The 21,016-nt window shown below is 33.3% G+C and overlaps 1 protein-coding gene and 2 long non-coding RNA genes across 3 annotated transcripts; 1 reads left to right on the forward strand and 2 right to left on the reverse strand.

The window, feature by feature from the left end:
• Positions 1 to 14: 14 nt before the first annotated feature.
• LOC123666439 (dual specificity protein kinase splA) lies at positions 15 to 13,618 on the reverse strand. The gene is made up of 16 exons (XM_045600530.1): positions 13,602 to 13,618; positions 13,126 to 13,267; positions 11,853 to 12,002; positions 11,092 to 11,178; positions 9,590 to 9,779; positions 7,675 to 7,809; positions 7,109 to 7,150; positions 6,956 to 7,025; positions 6,321 to 6,487; positions 5,284 to 6,048; positions 5,008 to 5,146; positions 4,809 to 4,899; positions 4,087 to 4,250; positions 3,284 to 3,439; positions 1,139 to 1,242; positions 15 to 731 (listed from the first exon to the last, which is right to left on the reverse strand). The coding sequence occupies exons 1-16, from the start codon at positions 13,616 to 13,618 to the stop codon at positions 436 to 438; spliced, it is 2,715 nt and encodes a 904-aa protein (XP_045456486.1). The 3' UTR covers positions 15 to 435.
• A 1,158-nt stretch (positions 13,619 to 14,776) lies between these two features.
• On the reverse strand, positions 14,777 to 20,331 carry LOC123666646. Its single transcript, XR_006745299.1, has 3 exons — positions 20,177 to 20,331; positions 18,258 to 18,359; positions 14,777 to 14,849 (listed from the first exon to the last, which is right to left on the reverse strand). It is a non-coding gene; the product is annotated as an uncharacterized LOC123666646 (long non-coding RNA).
• LOC123666645 lies at positions 19,835 to 20,485 on the forward strand. The gene is made up of 2 exons (XR_006745298.1): positions 19,835 to 19,923; positions 20,216 to 20,485. It is a non-coding gene; the product is annotated as an uncharacterized LOC123666645 (long non-coding RNA).
• The last annotated feature ends 531 nt before the right edge of the window (positions 20,486 to 21,016 follow it).

The raw sequence follows: 21,016 nt of genomic DNA on the forward strand, positions 1-21,016 counted from the left end.
ATTAAAAGAATCAGTGATAATACTTCAATTTTAATGATCTTTTCAATGATGGATAATGGCTCAATAATGTACAACTGAACCGATAAATTGGCATCTCATTTTAATATAGAAAAAATAATCTGTTGTAACAGAGCTATGTCCTAGCAAGAATATAATATATAACGAATATACATATATCTTCAGTCGAGAAAAGAAGTAACAGAAACGAAATCTAAGAAATATGATAATACATGGGGAGCCGAATTGACAAAAGATGTTATAATAAAAATCAAACATTTTTTAAATAAAACAAATAGGTTAATTTATTTTACAAATTCCTTTGTTATCATATTTCTCTCGTTTAAAATATGCTCTCTTAATACAAAGATTTATCGATCACATCACCAACGGAAAGAGAATAATAGAAAATATAATCCGCTGCTTTTAGTGGTGGGTCTACTTGGCGTCGATGCACTCGGCGGGGTGTTGGGCATTCTTTGCTGGTGCGAAGCCAGGGGGTAAGGGGATGGTGTTGTATGGTGTCCCATGCTGTGGCCACAGCTTGGGCCACTGAGGGACCTTTCCATTAGGCTGTACTTGTAAATGGTTAAAACGAGCAAATAGCTCCTGTTGCTGCTGGTTCAAACTTCCCTGGGCGGGTGGTGCCTTGCCGAAGTTAACAGAGGTCGACATAATCGCAGGGTCCATTTGGGTCCAGTCAGAGAACATTGCAGTGTTTGAGTTGTTGTAACCTAGAAATAATTTAATATTTATTAAATTCATAACAGGTTAACGATAGCCACAGCACAACTATTGCTTGTAGAAAACAAAAGTGAGGTATTTGGTAAAATTAAGTTTTGCTTTACCACTACGCATCAAATGGATCTTTACACATTTTAGATTTCGAATGTTGACTTTTAAACTCGATAACTTCACAAAGAGTATACTAGATAATATATTTTTTACACATTAAAATATTTAAACACCCTATTATTAAAATTTTCTGGTCTGATAATATTTCATTTATATTTATTAGAGAAAGATTTTACAAAGAACAAGTTTAGTGTTTAAAATATTACAGAATGTAGCAAAACATTTCAACAAATATCAACACATATGTTTTATAACTATATAAAATAGATATAAATAAATAGTTTACCTTGATGATGAGTCTGGTGGCGAGGCACACCAATGCCAAATGCATTCATGTGACTAAAGCCGGGAGGAGGCAGACGCGACCGACGAACGCGATCCATATTGTCACTGGATATAAAACAAACACTAAATTAATATTTTATTAGCTGATCCGGCAAACGTTGTCTGTCATATAATATTTATCATTTATTTTTAAGAGACGTCGAATAATAGATTACGACCTATTCTCAGACCTATCAAATATACACATAGTTTCATAAAAATCGGTTGAGGCATTTTAGAGGAGACTGAATCGAGATTATTAGACACTAATATTAGAAAGCTGAGGAATTTTCCTGTTTGTTTCTTTGAACATACTTATATCAGTACTAGGATGGCCCATTTTTTTAAAATCTATTTAAATAATACGTGAAGCAAACCCTTTTTACAAAAATTGCGTGGACAGAGTAGGATGAAATTTCGCACACTTATGGTTTATAGAGGAGTGCAGAATGCTAAGATATTTTTTTAATTATGCATAAAAATATATTAAATCAATAAAAAAATCGCCGCGTTGGCGCAACGGTCACAGCTATGGATTGTGCCTGTTGCGCTAGCGGTTGCGGGTTCGATCCCCGCAAATGACAAACATTTATTATTGGCCATACAGGTGTTTGCCGTGGTCTGGGTGTTTGTGCAGTCCTTGTGGGTCTCCCCACCGTGCCTCGGAGAGTACGTTAAGCCGTCGGTCCCTGTTGTTATCATGTACACCTGATCGTTACCCATAGTAGGGAATAAATCTGCCAACCCGCAATGGAACAGCGTGGTGGATTAAGCTCTGATCCTTCTCCTACATGGAAAAGAGGCCTATGCCCAGTAGTGGGATATTACAGGCTGAAGCGAAGCAATAAAAAAACATTGCACACACTACCATGTATTTGACACACACACGCATATTAGCACTGGATGAGGTCAGAAATCAGGAACAACACACACTACTGGGAAGTGTTGAATAAGAAACGTTAACTCTTTTGTTGTCATAGCCTGTAGTCAAATTGAAAATTTAAAAAAAAAGGTTCTTTATTTTCATATTTTTTTGGTTTTCTTTAATTTAAATTTTTAATTATGGTTCGCATTTCAACCTCTGGGCGACCACTAGTAACAATAATTATTTATATCCACAATTAAATTAGTAATATTTTTAGAAGTAACTAGTTTATTTATACTTTCAACAACAAAAGCATCTGCTACTGAATTAAAAATATTTTAAAATAAAAACCTTGTCCACAGAAAAGGATCTACAAATCTTTTCAACGAATCCAAATATTAATTTTTTTTTTGTTAATTATTACTTTTGAAAATTACTTCCTTATATAAAACTACAAATGTCGAACCGAAGACGGGCAGCAGGATCTTCGGTGCGACAAAGCCAGCCCTATGGGCAACAAAACCGCCAGCCCAGTGTGGTGACTATGGGCAAAACACATGAGTTCACGCCATTTTTGGCGCGAAATTGTGGAGGCCTATGTCCAGCAGTGGACTGCGATAAGCTGGTGTGTGTGTGCGTGCGTGTATGTGTGTGTGTGCGTGTATGTGTGTGTGCGTGTATGTGTGTGTGTGTGCGTATATGTGTGTGTGCGTGTATGTGTGTGTGTGTGTGTGTGTGTGTGTGTGTGCGTGCTTGCGAGTGTGTGTGTGCGCGAGCGTGCGTGTGTGTGTGTGCGCGAGCGTGCGTTTGTGTGTGTGCGCGAGCGTGCGTGCGTGCGTGCCTGCGTGCCTGCGTGCGTGCGTGTGTATGTGTGTATGTATATATTCTTTTGTGTAAAATTCCATATACCCAGCACCGGATGAGGTCAGAATTCAGGAACAACACACACACTATTGGGAGGTGTTGAATAAGTAACGTTAATTAATTAATTAAATAGTATTAAGGGTCGTCCATTAACCGTGTGATTTTTTTTTTGGTACAAAGTATATTACAGTTGATAAAATTAGTCAGACAAACATTAAGGTTGCAGGGTTTGTGGGTTGTTTGCGTGGTTTAAAAATCGAGTATTAAACGAAAAATAAAATCACGTGATATTTCGTTTTTTTTTTTTTTTAAACTGCCCCACTGTCGAGCCTAACGTTATTAATGGACGACTCCAGATGTGTATGTTAATGCACTTACCCGCTGGAGATGGTGTTGAGCATGACCTCGGTCTCCATAAGCTCGGCGAGTGCTTTCTGCGTCTCCTTGAAGGGGTCGAAGTCGAGGTCATCGTCCCCACTGGCCGCCGCACTCTCACTCGGACCGGAAACGTCACTCGTACGCATGTTGTTCATTCTGTAACAAAGTTAATATTTTAGTTAATTATTAATTTTCTACTTATTGTAATAATTTAATAATCTTAACTGAGGTAGGGCACACCAGGAATTTTCTGCTTAAAATATGGAGCAGAGGAGAGCTAAATAATACTGTTTTTAAGCAGTGTTGTGTTACTGTTTAGTGAGTAAGGTGACCAGAGCTCCTGGGGAGAATTGGGTATAGGGTTGGCTACGCGCTTGTGATGCTCCTTGTGTTGCATACGTCTATAAGCTATAGTATCGCATCAGGTGAGCCTACGCTTGTTTGCCGACCTAGTGATATATAAAAATAACAAAATAAACTAAATTTTGTTTATAACACATTACATTTTCTTATCATTTTTTTTTCTTTTTATACAACTAGGTCGAAAAATAGGCGTACAGCTCACCTGATTGGAAACGATTACCGTAGTTTATAGAAGCCTGTAACATTGGAACCATCGCAAGTGCCTTGCCTACCGTACGCCTGACCCACCCCAGGATCTCTGGTCACCTTACTCACCACAGGAACACAACACTGCTTGAGAGCAGTGTTATTTAGCTGTGATCTTCTGTAAGGTCGAGTTACAGAATTACTAGAGGAGCAGGAAATTTCCTGCTATGCCCAAATATGTCTCAAGATCTCACCTCTGCTTATGCTCCATTTCCAGTCGCTCGGCACTAAGCATGGCGTGTGGAGGCAACATATCAAGGCGTCGCTCATCACGAGCCAATAGAAGTCTCATCTGCTGTGCTTTATGGAAGTCCGTGAAAAACTTATCCATGTTTTCAGCCTGGTAGCGACCTTCACTCTGGAATTGTTAGAATTTTTTTTAGAATGCTCATCTCTTCTATACATAGTTATAATACAATGTCTACGATTTTTACCATTAGATAGTCATATTAATAGAAATATGTATATATAAAATAGCATATGTATATATAGAAGACGCTTTGGGACAGCGATCATAGCATTGATTATAGCCATACAGATGTTTGCAATTGGCTGGACGTTTGTGTTATTGTATATTGTGTTACGGGACCCCCGACACAGGACATTTTAGTGGAGGGCTGTTGAGTGTGAGGCGTTTAATATTTATTTATTTGTTTTATTTTATTTATTCAGTTAGACTTCAATCAATTCTACATAAACAAGTCGGAGCTTGTCTTCCAGCCTTCTATTGTTACTAAGCAAGCTATGTAACTTAAATAGACTAGTAGATACAAACTTTTCTGTTTTGAAACTACAATACCTAATAATAACATGATAATATAATAATTATCCGCGCAAAATAGGCGCACTGAGACGTCGAGTTGCGGAAAAGACCCCGTGAACAACAAAAATATAATAATTATAAATTTCAACTTACAGTCTGTGGTGATTCGAATCCGTTAACGAGACCACTCGGCATCTGTGGACTTTGCATCTGCGCCATTTGCTGATTGTGTAACATGAATCCACTCATGGAACTGCCCAAAGAATTTCCCATGGAATTGCCCATAGAATTGCCCATGGAACTTCCCATCGAATTTGCAGCCAAACTGTTCGTGCCCATTGAATTTGCCAACGTATTTGCCGAAATAGGATTGGACAATGAGTTTGCAGTTAATGTATTTGTCATAGTGTTCCCTAAAGAGCTTGAGCCCATTGAGTTGTCTACCCTCATACCGAACGGAAGCATATTGTGATTTGGATGATAATTAGCACCTGAAAAGACACCGGCCATTTTTATGTCATGTTTTATACTACAATTAAGCAGTTTCAAAATCACATCCATGCATACACATAATGTTTCAAAATATTTTTGATACAATTATAAGAAAAATTCTAAATGAATACTCTACCTAATAATTCACTAGCAGACTCCAGTCCTATACTAGAGTTTGGCACATAATGCTTTGGTTCAACCATGACATTATGCTGCCGAGCCAGCATTTCATTCTGTCTCATTAAAAGGTTGCTCCGACTGCGCTCTCTGAGTAGCATATCCTTCTGGTCCATCAGACCGTGGTTAATTTGACTAATCTGCCTATCATTACCTAGATAACTCATTGTATCCCTGTCTAACAACCCGTATCCATTTACTAGGGGACTCTTCATTTGAGGCAATAAATGGTTATTATCTACTAAACCTGCGAGCATTTCTCTATGCCTTTGCATCATCATAACTTCATTATTTGCATCGTTTAAGAGATTGTGTGTGTTGTCGTCGTCTAAAAGGCTGTGATCGCTGTTGTCTAATAAATCGTGGTTTTCCAATAGACTGTGTCTGTCCGATTCTAATTCATCTAATTCATTTGATAAATAGCTTTGTGAGTCATTTTCGAACACTGAATTCTGTTGAGTCTGAAGGCTAGGACTATTCTGTTCTGGTTTGCTTTCAACTGTTTCTGTTTCGCTTTTTTCATTTGTATTACTATTACTATTCTTCTGTTTTGATTTGCTTTCTGATTTACTTTTCTTGTTGGGCTGTCCGTTTGTATTACTGTCCTTATTACTTCTATTTGGTTTGCTTTCTGTGTGATCTTTGCTGTGTTTTGTTTGAGACTGTTGTGATTGGAGTTGCGTCGGACTTAACGATTCTGATGTGCCATTTTCTTGTGACTTAACTGAAAATAATCGTTTGATAATAAGTAAACTGAACTGTCAAAATTTTATAACCATAAATTTACTTCAAAACAAATAGTAAGTCGACAATATTACACCTGTTGAATGAAACTTAAACATATTTCTATCTATAAATAAGACAATTGTATTTCAATGACGATGCTACTATTTTTATTTAGAAATTCTATTTTTCTAAAACAGAGATGCAAGATGGACTTGGTGCAATAAAGCACCATTTTTATTTTTCAAGTTTGAAAATAAATGGTGCACTAACCAATGTGGGGCTTGGGACTGTTCTGTTTTCTGGCCGGGCTGTCTGATGGTGGAGATGTACCGAGGCTAGGCCAGGCCTCTTTGCTATTCGTACTATTACTGCTATTGCTGCTATTACTGCTGCTACTGTTTGTGTTGCCGTTGCCATTAACCGATTCTTTCTTTGATCTACAAAAAAATAGAGACTTATAAACAAATTCGCTTCATAGTTTAACATATTATCTTTAGTTTAAACTAATGTGATTGATTCGTTGGTAGTATATTCATTTAGTCGTTTTTTATAGTTTAATAGAACAATCAGCACACACATCAGCCTATCGCAGTCCACTGTTGGAAAGAGGCCTTTACAAGTTCGCGCCAAAAATGGCGCGAACTCATGTGTCCCATGGTCGCCTCTTACGACACTCACGGGAAGAGAGGGGTGGCTATATTCTTTGTTGCCATAACCACACAGCCGCTTACGAGTAAGCATAGCAAAGGACAAGTAAAATTTTTATCATTATCATGTATCCAAAATATTTCCTTTTAATTATGAGTAACAACTATTTGAAAAGATATTTAATTGTTTTATACAACCTAATATTTGTTATTACTCATTACTTAGGTTTTTTTTTTAATGAGATTACATATACTCACTTAGATGTGCTGACTACATTTATTTGAGAGGATGTGATTACTGTTGTCGGTATAAAGTTCGATTGATTACCTGCAATATTAATAAGATTAATTAGATCAACTTAATTAAAGAATCAGTTTTACAAATCTTGACAAATAAAGATTCTGTCTTACCATCTTTGGAATTGCCTTTTTCTGTATTCGTACTGGAGTTACCTGTGATAGAAATATAAAGAATTTAAATAGTTTTAATCCCTTTAAGACACTAATGGTACACGACGGCTAAGAGTAACAAAATGTAGAAAAATATTATGGTATGAAGTGCAAACTTAGATACTTTAAAATTGTTTGTTTGTTTTCTGAAAGAGATTGTTGTTTATCGATAAGTCCGTCTGTTGAGCATTGTTCATTTATTTAATATCTATTTTTTTTTAGTGTTTCCAATAAATAATTCTAAATAACAATCTCCATAAGCTAGATAAGTTTTACATGATACGGTTGACAACTAATTGTGTATGGTGAGTGTTGCGGTGGGTGGTCTCTGTATTATAGTTATTGGCACGGACATTGAGTGCTTATATAAAAAATTTGTGATTTTTTCTGTTTTTTTCGGGCTGCACGATGCGGCAAGTGATCCTCACTCTGTCGCCGAGCATTACATATAATACGATCCCGCCCAGTATCTATCTATCCCGCGGGGTAGCACTGCCTACTGGGCAGCGGCAGACTGAGGCGCTCACCGTCGCTGCGCTCGTCGGGCTGCGCCGTCCGGCAGTCGCGCTGCTGCTGCAGCAGCTGCTGGTGCAGGCGCCGCTCGTACACCTGGTGCAGGCCCGCGTGCATCTCCTCCTTCGTGAACGACGCCTTCGGATCACCTGGACACAACATATTATTTACACTTCATTTTTTTATATGACTCACTCAGAGGGCCGCTCTGGTGTAGTTGTCTGAGTAGTCACCTAAAACACCGACAGTTTGCGGATTCGATTCCCGCTCGGGATGGATATTTGTATTTGAACAAATATATCTGTCTTCGTGGGTCTCCCCACCGTACCTCGGAGAGCACGTTAAGCTGTTAGTTCCGGTTGCTATCGTAAACACCTGATAGCGATCGATACTCATAGTAGAGAACATATCCTAGGCCTATGCGAAACAGGGGATGTTACAGGCTGAATGCACTCAGAGGTATCTCCACTATGATTAAATTCTTTTTTGTATTTTTTTTCCCATGTAAATAAATAAATTTTGTTTTTGTACTAATTGGTACAGCACATTTAATTCTAGCATTTTTCCTTCACATAGGTTTCAAACTTTGGAAGTGAAAACCGCTTATACCATCAGGCGGACGTCGACGATCTCGTTTGCCGTCTTTGTAATATAAAGCGGCTCACCTGATGGTAAGCAATTACAGTGTCCTATAGACGAATGCCACGCCAAAAAGGTCAACAAAAAGGTAACCTGAACTCCTACATAGCATTAGGGCATTAGCATCGACACTGTGCTTGCGACGCTTCTGCTGTTTCAGACTATTATAGGCTACGATAACCGCTTACCATAATATGGACCGTACCCATACACTCTCAATTGTTTATATAAACTGTTTTCTATACTTTGTAAATATCAGAATTATAAATTGAAATACTATGGGAAACACAAAGATATTATAAAAAATTTGCTAACAATAAGTATTCCCTATTTGTACTTTTACTAATATACATATTCACTCCCACATTTGTATTACCTATCCTCATTCATAAATATTCATTCATTATCATTCAAAGCAATTACTATACAATATGACAGTGTTTATTTACGTTTTCACAACTTATAAAACTCAATACTATAGTTACAGCATGTTATGACAGTCAGAAGTTTCATAATTGATATACCGTAACAGAAATTATTGCCGGGCAGTTCAGAGAAATGTGTTGGGTCAATGCCAATTACTATTAGCACTCAGAGTTATTCCGAGAATAGCAATTTAGTATTGACATTAATAAGTATGAACTAGCTAAACAACTTTTTTTTTCATTTTGGTAAAAGCATGTGTTCTGCTTATAATTAAGGGCCGAAGAAATGATTGACGGAAAGTTCCATGTTATAAATATTAATTTATGTTTCATAAAGCAACATATTACTCATTCATTTATTATTATTATTGATTCGAGTGTGTTTGATATTCTTTCACACTATCATTTTTGAACTAAGACCAAGTGCATTAATTTAAAATATTTTGAATATAATTGTAAAAAAGTGAGTCTTCTGTACAAAGCGTTCATTGATTTTAGATATCCATTACTTTATAAATCTAAAATTCCATGCTTCATATTATAAATAATCAATGACTGCAATAAAGGTTTAAAATAATTAAGTATTACTTTATATAAAAAAGGTAGTAATTGTAATCTTGATTTTGTAAAATTAGAGCTCATTCATCGAGGGGATAGAGACAAGTAAGAACAGACAGGAAAAAAGTACGTTTTTATGCTTTAACTAAACGTGAGATGATTTTAACTGACTTTAAAAAAGGAAGACATTCTCAATTGTTTTTTTTTTTATTGTGTATTACCTTAACTTTTTACTGGGTGTAACATTATTAATGATTCTTTTTTAAACTCAGTTTTGTAGTAAATAAAAGAATGTCGTGGCACGTACCCAGCTCGTGCAGATACATGCAGTCGGGCTTGGGGCAGGGCGTGTTCTTCATGAAGTTGGCGCAGTACTTGGTGGTGCCCAGCGAGCCCTTGAGCACGCGCCCGTCCAGCGTCACGTTGTTGACGCCCTGGATGGCGCGCAGCGCGTCCGCCGGCGACACGTACGTCACGTACGCGGACGCGGACGGACCCTGGGGACAAACGTTTTACTTTCTTTTCACTTGTTACACAGCATCCACGGGCTCATAACTTTCACTGCCTTCTAACGTCTAGCATTACATTATACCAATGTTTTCGTACACTATGACCTCGTATTTTGCAGAGGTCATTGGCTTCCATATTGATCGGCTATGTTGACTTTTATATATCCGATCTTCATAGCATCCACACTAAGTCATCCCGACCCTCCTCACCGAGTCCCGAGAGCGACGAGTAAACCTTCCGCGAAAGGAGACGCCTCGTCCCATTCGAAAAGTGCGAGCACTTTTTGTTACACTTGTAAGCATCGGTAGGCTGACTTGCCCGTCATCTGCAGGGTGAGTGTGTCGATTTTATTATGTTTTATGCTCGTTCTTGATGTGCCCTTTATATCAGAAATGCGAGCCCTGGCGACACCTATAATCGATTAGGGTCCTCCGGGCGACAAAAGCTAATACCTATTCTTTCTGCGTCGTCGCTCATGAAGAGAGCCACGCCCCACGTTCTTATGCCAGGTTAGCTACGCTCGCCTTTTGCTCCGAGTAACTCTGCGAACGTGGTATATTGCGGGATTTCTCTGATGCATTTTTTTCATGTCGATGGCCAGATAATGAGTAAACGAGGAACCGAGTAAACCGAGTTTTTCAAGACATCAAGCGAGGATCTTGAATCACTCAGAATATTAATTCAATCCGACCTTGATTCCTTCGCCATTCTGAACGCTCTGAACAATGCATATATTTCCGACTGCAAGAGAGTTGTGCGACTCGAGTCGAAATACTGACTGGAAATAATGGATTGCCTGGTTTCCCTACCCTCTTCCCACCAAGTGATTGCAGCTCACTTATAGCTTTATTTACATTTAGTTACTAACTAGCTGACCTAACCGTAGGACGAACATTGTCCTGTCCTGACTAGCATGAATAATGAAGGTAATAGCTATCTTTTCTAATGGATATCCTCAGCATTAGAGAAACTGCCAGTGCGTTGCCGGCCTTTTAGGTAAAAAATGTCTGTAGACGGGGCGCTCGAAACTCTGTTACTTTTTCGTTTTTTTTTTTCGGCATTTTTTTTTTTATTGTCATTCCATAAGAACCTTCTACATATAAAAAAAAAATCTCATTAATAATAACGTTTTCCAATTTGGTGCTTTACAACACATTAACGAATCATTTTTATTTATATATACTATACATAGACTGAACTTAAATAGTTTGTTTCAGGGTTAAGAATATAATTATCAACTAGTAAGTGACAATAATTTAACACAGAAATAACAATATAATCGAGAAATTAAGCCCTCACCTGTGACCCTGCATATGCAGTACTTTGGTTTATAACTACTTTGTGAATTTTGCCATATTTGCCAAAGTACTCTTGCCGTTTCAGAATCTGCAACAAACAAAATATATGTTATAATTCAAACTATTTGTATAAAAATTAAAATTAGCACTTAATATGTGTAAGCATGGAGGGGATAATGTTCTCGCCGCAAGTATCTGCTTAGGTAGCTTGTGTCTTTGCATCAGTATATCAATATTTATTTTTATGCACAGTATTATAGGGATGTAGCAAGAGAGACTCAATGATTCAGTTATGCGTATGTAGTTTTCTTACATAAACAATACAATCGCAATATGCGAATTTGATTGTACAAATTACAATAAAATCCGCATATTGCGATTACATATCATTGCGATACAGTATTTATATTCAAGCTAACAATTTATTAGCAAAGTATATAAAAAAGGAATTTTTATTACTCAATTTCTTGTGACATCATATTAAAATTTCAAACTATTTTAAAAATAATTAATCGTGACACACACACACACATACACACACAGTCTAAAACAAGCAATAGGAACGGACATCGTTCGTAGGATATCAGCTGCACCCTAGTACATATGAAAATACCATATAGACAAGTCTCCCTGACTAAGATAAGATAAGGTAATATAATGTAATGTAATGTAATGTAAGGTAAGGTAATGTGATGTAAGGTAATGTAATGTAAGGTAATGTAATGTAAGGCAATGTAATGTAAGGCAATGTATGCAATGTACCTCGGGGTCTGCGAGGCGCACGGGCAGGCCGACGACGAACACGAGGTTGTTCTGCACCACGCGCACGTTGGCGAGCGCGCGCCGCGACTCCAGCGTCTTGTTGCGGCGCTTCTGCTCGCGGGCCTTCTTCTCCGTCTTTATGGCGGCCACCTGCGCGCCCCGATACGAACTAGTTAGGTATTAGCGCCCACTTGCACATCAGTTTGGCGGGTTAAGAAATTGTTAAGTATTCGGTCCAAATAATTAATTCATTATTTATTTATTTATCGAGTATAACATACTACCTCAGTGTTAGTGGCCACCTCCAAAATGTGTACCTGAGAGCAGGTGAGTGGAAAGAGGTAGGCTACGACATAACTAATCTTATAGTGGTGATTTAGCACAGAAAAGAGCTCCATGCAGGAGCTTCATCTTATAATAGTGTCAAAAAATTAAAACTTCCACTTCAGTTCCTTGACCACATATTTAGTTGTGACCTTGTTTTTATATTACCAAAGCAGTAAGTAGTAAGCGACAATGGATAGAATTAGAAAATATTTTTAATCAAAGATGCTTAACACTTGACCAAAAACCTAATAAATATTTTTTTTAACAAAAAACAGCTCTTGTTAACACAACTAGCTCACTCTCTCACTTTCATGGTTAAAAAAAAATTTTTAGTGATCAAAAAAAACACGTATTTCAACTTTAAGTAATGGTTGGTTTATTTTCTTTCATATTGTTTTTTTTTTTTTCTATTGATGTATTATCGAGTACGTAAGAACTAAAATAAATGCTTTCATGCATATGTAATATGATTACGTCATTTAAAGTTAAAATTATTGATAAAAAATGTATGTAGAATAAAATACATATGTACATTATATTTCTACCTTTCATGTGAATTATACATATATTAGTAGCGAAATGTATAAAAATGATATTCTACTATATTATATACATTAGCTATATGAAAAGCTACTTTATATTTACAATCATTTAAATAAGCTTGACCACTAGTCCTACTTTATGAAATATAGATTTGTTTGTTAGCTATAAACTATTTTGTTGAACAAGTATATTTAAGAAATATTATACAAAGGGTGATATTCAGCTGTCAAATGACCTCACTGAGATTATTAATAAAAAGAATGATTTGTTTTTTATTTCGCAGGCAACTTGTGGATATATTTTAAATAGTCATGGTAGTCAGACTTACATAACGGTATATACATAATACTAATGAATAAAAATACTGTAACTTACACGTGAGTTAAGATAGTCACGTATATACCTGCTCTTGACTGAGAGGAGTGAAGTCTGCCGGGTTTTCCGGGTAGGCCTTCCGACACGCTGGACAGAGACCGTTCTCGCCTTCCCGAATACGATTCCAACAAAACCTGCATATCTGGAAATATAAGTTTAATCTTTTAACACTTTTTGATATTTAAAACTTATAAAAAAAATATTCAAAAATAAATCTAATACAACCAATATTAAAACATACATTAAATATCGGCTATTCTCAATCATGGGATACTGACACCAGTGATAAGGTTTTTTTTTTGCGATTCCTTGATAAAATCTTTCAACTGTCATGATAGTTTTAGTTAAAGATACATTACAAGACCTAATACTATTTTTAGGATAATAATACAAATATAATCCAATTAGACAAAAAACATATTCTTGGTTAACTTTGATTATCATAAAATAGATATAAAGAAGTCAATAAAAAGTTGTTGTAGAATAAAATAAAAACTAACCTACTTATTATTCTCATTCATATTTTGTTTACTCAAAACTTTTTATACTAAAATCTTATTTAGAGTAAATTATGTTAGTATAATTAACATTAAATATACCTACTATAAACGAAACATTAAAAAAAATTATAATGTAAAAATATTAAAGAAAACACAACATTCATTTTATATTTTGTTACTTTTTTTTAGTTAGAACCTAAGTTTTATTGTCAGGACAGAAAAATAAAATTTTGTTGTGATGACAGAAATATTTTTACATTAAGATTGTAAGAAAATTAGTTTAAATAAAGGCTTTAATTGTTATTTTTCTTGTTTTAGGTAAGAGAATATTGTAATTATAATGTAGTTTAAATGCTAAGAATTGTAAATATAGAAAATATGTGGTAATATAAATAAATTTCTTGTTTTAGAGAAACGCAAATATAGTCTTTATTTTGGGATTTCTATTAAAAGGAACAGAAAAAGTATATTTATTAGTGTATATATATATATATATATATATTTTTTTTTTTTTTTGCGTGAACTGCAACTGCAATAGAGTGAACTGGCTGACTACAAATAAAATTATAAAAAAAAAGTATATTTAAAATTCTATAGAACTTGTGCCAAAATTATATTGTAGCATAGGGGAGGTTGGCTGATCATGCTTAACACAGATTATATCTATAATCCATATAGGATGATCAGTCTGAACTCAAAAATTTTGTGTATTTTACCTTATGCATAAGTGAATTTTTGTAATTGTTACCATTTGTTTAAAATGTTTATTTTTAAATAAAGCTATTAAATAAATTTTAAAGTTAAATAAATATGGGAAATCATTCATAAAAAAAAAAAATTAAGATTAATAGTATATACACAAAATTCTTAATTAATTTAACTTTCCAGCTGTCTACATACACAGTTTCATCAAAATTAAATCGATAGTTTTTGTGCCAAATTAGAATTGATTTAATAAAATTGTAACATATGAGAAGAAAAGGATAAGAGCTCTGAAAGAGATAAGAAGAAACTTGCGTTTGTGAAGATACAGCAGAAATTGCAGAGTGACAGCATAAGAAAAGAGAGTCTAACAGATATAAGATAATCCTTCTATTTAACGAGTAGAGCTCAATAAATTGAACCTAATTGAATAAAACTATTTATAGTATTTTATATAGAAAAAACAATATCTCACTTGATAGCCACATGTGCACGGATAGAAGTGGAGATCGTCCACCTCCAAGGGTTCCATACACAGTGGACATTCCACCTGAAACAGAAAAAACCAGAAATTTATAAACTATAATATTTATGTTAATGTAACTTGACATATACTTCTATAGTATCACTGTTGATATCATGTACAAAATAATGTAACTATATATAATATAAACTTGATACACATTTGCATAGCATCACTACATTTAGTATATTTTTTCATATAATATCAAGATGTTATATGAGCAAGCATGTGGTATTGTTAAGTTACAGGTAGCAAACAAGTAAAGAACTCAAAATTAAAAACTGTATTTCTGATGATATCCTATCACTAGAAGTACGGCTTTCCTCCATATCTTAATTTTGTTAGGTTTTATCAATTAATTATAACGCAACACTAAAGAAAATTTTCTGACATATCAGATTATTTGAATCAATGACTCCTATTGAAGATGAGATTTTTGATGTCACTATAAATTAATAACTGTTTAAAACATTCTTGACATTTAAATAAAGTAATTTTAACTAACACAAATTCACAATTTTTTGAATATCGAAAAGACTTTCTAAAACAAAATATGTGGATTTCAACTAACAATTTACATTATTTACGTAACTGCTAAATTAAAAAAAAATGTTAACATCACCATAACATAAGATATAAAAATTAATTTCACTTATAACAATGATTTATGTTGTATAAAAATATGAATATTATTATTTAAATGATTTGAAATTGCAAAAAGTAATAAAAACCACTTTGTTTACAATATGTCATGTGGACCACACCCATCAATATCTAGTAATCTTAATGTATAAGTCATTAATATTAATGAATAGTTTGACTACAGTTAGACAAATTTATTAGTTTATTTAGTGACTGCTCAAATGTTTATTAATTTAATACAACATAATAGAAGACGATTGTTTTTACAATAATTTCAGGATTTTTACAAAAAGTTGTCTATTAAAGTTATACGCTATAGCCTGTAGTATCCCAAAGCTGGGCATAGGCCTCTTTCCCCATTTAGGAGAAGGATAAGAACTTAATCCATCACACTGCTCCAATGCAGGTTGGCAGATATATTCCCTACTGAGTAATGATCGGTATCAGGTGTACATGATAACAACTGGGACTAAACGAGCTCTCTGAGGCACGGTGGGAGACCCACAAGGACTGCACAAACACCTAGACCATGGCAAACATATGTATGGCCAATACAAATGTTTGTCATGTGTAGGGATCGAACCAGCAGCCACCAGCGCAACAGCCACAAACCAGTGCTGTGACTGTGCGCAAATGTGACGTCAATATTAAAGTTAAAGCTATGACTAATAAGTGAAGGGAAAATCAAAACCAAAAATTTCCTTACTCAAGCCAGCTTCAAAAGCACTTTGAATCATTATTTTACATATTAAAGTTTTATATTTGTTTTCAATGAATTAATTATAGTCGATGTGAAGCTTACATCAATTCAGAATGTAAATTTGAATGTAAATTCTACAGAGAAGAATGGGAATGAAACTGTCTTACTCTCTTAAACAACAACTCATTAAAAAACCTGTCTCATTATAAATTTTGCAATTTCTTGCATGAAATCATATATTCAAAGGGTCCTCAGTGAAGGAAATAAATACCCCACATTCAAACCTCTCTACAGTATAATTGTTTAAATATCGGTGTTTAACTATAGAAAAATATTGCACTGATTAGGACTTAAATAAAGGCCTAGACCTAGTTTTAATCATAGATTGCAACCTATTTCACATCTCTAACATAGCATGGTGACAGCTTGACACAATAAAAGTATAACATTTTCTTTAATAATATTTCCAGGAAAAAACGAAAGAAATATTAAGGTCCTTACAATATAATAGCTTAAAGATAATATTAGCTTAACAAATTACTTTTGAATTTATCTCAATTCTCTCTTCTTCATCTTTTGATTGCTTTTAAATAGGAAGAAAGGATCAACACCTTAATTTGATTAAAATACTACTTAATAGAATATCATATTATTAAGATTAAATATTGTGTTATACAATTGTCATTTTTTTTAACCAAAGTTTCAAAAAACAATGACGTAGAAGTGTGTATTGCTTTTTTCTTTTTAAGGAAGTTTTCTGTAACTTATATAAGAAATATAAAAATTATAAAATTAAACTCATCAACAAATATTTTTGATATTGCCTTATTCTTTAGGTCTATAATTAATTTTAAAAAAAAAATAAACAAAGTATTTGTCACACTATAATGAAACCAATGAAATCAATGAATATTATCAGAGATTAATAGAGAACTGACAACATTCAGTTATGTTTAGATAGTATTACGAAATATTTCTAGTTGTCTAGTGCAAATAAAAAATTAAACAAAACTGTGTTATTCCTGATCAATGTTTGTTGATATTATGTTATTGTGAAACAGTGTTAATATTTATAAATTTCAACTTATTTTAATACTAAAAAAAATTCACTCAACTTTAAAGCCTATATTTAATGCTTGTTAATTAATACTGGTCTAAATATTATTAGAAAAAAACACTATTATAATACAAAACGTAAGTGATTTGCATTGTGGTAAGAACAATATAAACATATCACATATCATATTATAAAAATTTAACTACATGTTTTAATAGGAAAGACTGACCCTAAATATATTGGGATGAAAATCTACAGTAAGTAATTAAGCCACGCTTTGGCTTATTACTTTCAAACTTTAACAACAAAATGATGAATTTAAATATGGATTTTTGATACTTTTTTTTTTATTAATTTTATAACCTTATATTACTAAAGTCATTTTGAATTCGATCTCTGACTAAAATTACTTAGATTCCATCTTCTAAATTTGTGTTCAGATAGTAAGTTATACCTAGCTGTGAAGTTAAGCATTGCAATGAAACTTACAGGTCAAAATTGTGTTTCCTCACAAACGAAAAAAAACCGACTTCAATTTCATCGACGAGTAATACAACGTAGATCGACGAAAAAATAGTCAAAAATCGGTACACCCAGTAAAAAGTTATTGCGGATTTTCGAGGGTTTCCCTCGATTTCTCTGGGATCCCATTATCAGATCCTAGTTTCCTTATCATAGTACCAAACTAAGGATATCACCTTTCCAACAAAAAAAGTATTGTTAAAATCGGTACAGCCAGTAGAAATTATGCGGTATAATACAACGTAAAAACGCATTATTAGATATAACTCGAAAAGTAGTTGTTAGATCACAAATAAATTTAAATGGGACCAATTGACACACACCACCTTTCGATTAAAAAAAATTGTCGAAATCGGTCCACCCGGTCAAAAGTTCTGAGGTAACATACATAAAAAAAAAATACAGTCGAATTGAGAACCTCCTCCTTTTTTGGAAGTCGGTTAAAAATATTCTGAGAAATGATAATCTTTTTATCACTTTAACTATGTTATGATTATAAATGCCTAAACTTTACCTGCTCTTCTCCACTCTGATTCAACACTGACATCCTAGCCCTAAGAGCTAAATGTTCTGTTCCTCTCACTAAATTAGAACAAACAACCCGTGCTTCTGTTACCTGAAATTAAAATATTAAACATATAACATAAATTTTTACATATAAACTCATAACACAGACTTGAATACATTGGAATTTAAATAATCTGCTGCATAATTAAAATAAAATATAATTAGAATAAAATAGTATCAATAAGAATGATTGTTTTAAAAAAAATTGATAAAAATGATATATTAAAAATATATTTTATTCAAAAAGAAAAAATATTAACATGTTTAGTACATTTATAAATGAAAATTAAGTCTGAATATGTCAAGAATATGTTTGGTATTTGATGAGATGCAATCAAAAGCTTCAATGATATATTATGTAAGTAGCATTAGAAAGGTGTTCATGATGCTGGGGGTCAGCACTCTGTTTTATTGCAAATTAATTTGTAACGTAATATTATAACAAAAATAGCATCATAATGCTATTCATATTATAATAAATTAAATATGAAAATTAAATCTAAAAATTAAATCTGATTCATAATTATGAATAGCATTCGTGTGTGCTTATTATTTTTTTGCATACAAAACAATATATTATAACCAAATAATATGTATTTTTATTTCATTTAAATATTGCGCGCCTTTGTCAAAAATTATGATATTTTTTATAAGGTAGATTAAAATAAAAATGTGGTAATGTAATATTTGTCAAGGTATTAAATAAAATTTCAAAATAATTTATGATTTTTAGGTTATGTTTTTGGTTTAATGTTTTTTATTGTAATAAACACTAAGAATACTATAATGTATTGCCTATAAAACATAATTATTATTGGTTCTTTTATTTAAACTAATTTTTTATTTCTTATTTCTAACAGATTACAATGGTATAGCTGTTTATCAATATCATAATTTAGATTAATATGGATAAACTTACAGTTTTTCTAATCCATATTTGTATAAGATTTATTTTGCAAAATAAGTGAATATCACTATTTATAAAATGTGATATGACAGCATAATTATGATCAATGCTCAAATGGATTTTCCACTACCTCATATTTAAAACATAATAAATTACACATAGAATCAAAACAATGTAAATGTCAATGTTTTAATAATTTCCATAGTGTTTTAATATTAAATTGTAAAGCAGCATCCAAATAACATGTTTTTACATTACTGTCTGTATTAATTTTATTTATTTGAGTGAAAGTTACCTTCTTTTAATAAGAAACAATTTTTTAAACACTATAAACAATACCTGTTCAAGGACACGAAGATATATTTAAATATGTAAAGGACACTTTGTTTTTATGTGAATCACAATAAAGAACTTTACCACATATATTCTTCACAGAAATCACTTACAAAATGTAAGTTTTGTTTGGACAATGTTTCATTACACTTGTGAAAATATGTTAAGATCCAGAGGTTGGCTATGAATTTTAGTAAAAGTAAACAGTGTAAGTATGATTTCTAGCAATAACTTAGAAAGATAAAGTGATTGCAACAATGACTCAACCTAGCTTTGACAAGTTCATAATTTGACATTTTACTGTGGAAAAAACAATTCTATTCACTATTTCTAGTCGGGTCTGGAAATATTCCACGGTAGTCCATCACTCACGGTACCACAAAAATAATAATGTAGAACACTAGTACACGGTTTATGTAGCATTTGATATACCTACTATTACGCTAAGATACGTCCGCCAGCTGCCATTCAAAAGAATATGTGGCATAAGTCAAACTTTCATTTCGTACAAGGATGCACTAAAAATAATTATAAACACTCGAGGCACAACATCAAACATTTGAAAAACTGTACTCTGCAGTAACGTTGACCGATTCCATTTTTGAAGAAAATAAATCGATGTTTACCTTACGTCTCCTCTCAATGCAAATCTTTTTCTATTGCAGAATCAAGACTGCTAACCCTTCCGCTAGAGTCGAAGATGAATCCTCTAGAGTAGGCCTACAATGCGGTACACGATTCAATTTAAATTAAAATGCAAAGCTGAAATAAATACAACTGTCCCGAAGATATTTTCTGCAAGTTACTATACATTTGTTTTATGAAATGGCCTAATCTCTTTACAAGATTCCGTTCTGTGATTCCATAGACAACTCATTTGCTTTTTAATTTTGAATAATGAATGAGTTAATTGAAAATTACATTAAATATAAAAATAAGTCTTTCAAATTATGTAGTATTCTAAAAATCAAAGTAAAGATATAATAAAGGTAAAATATAAATCTGTAACATTTTTTTTTGGCGTAATGGTAGTTGTTTTTTATATGGCAATAAGCATCATATTGTTATCATTTTTACGTTTTGGCAATTTGATATATTGGAGATAATGTCACAACATCTCTACATATTTTTATATTCACAATTATATTTTTATACATACTTATATACATGAATATAAAAATATGTAGAGATGTTGTGACATGATCTCACAAATAAGACCGTGCTCTGATGTTTTGATGTCGTGGAGTGTTTGCCATATCGGTGCCTACACACGTTAGCGGGTTTGATTCCCACTCGGAATGGATATTTATATTTAAATTCTTCCGATATGGATGTCTATCCTTGTGGGTCTTACCACCGTGCCTATTATCATAAATACATGTGATCATTAACTATATATACGTCTATGTATGCAACTTTCCATTTATTTATGCCATTTACGTACATATACTTTATTTTTATTTTTA

The sequence above is a fragment of the Melitaea cinxia genome, chromosome 26, assembly GCF_905220565.1.
Source record: "Melitaea cinxia chromosome 26, ilMelCinx1.1, whole genome shotgun sequence".
In the NCBI taxonomy this organism is placed as follows: Eukaryota; Metazoa; Arthropoda; class Insecta; order Lepidoptera; family Nymphalidae; genus Melitaea; species Melitaea cinxia.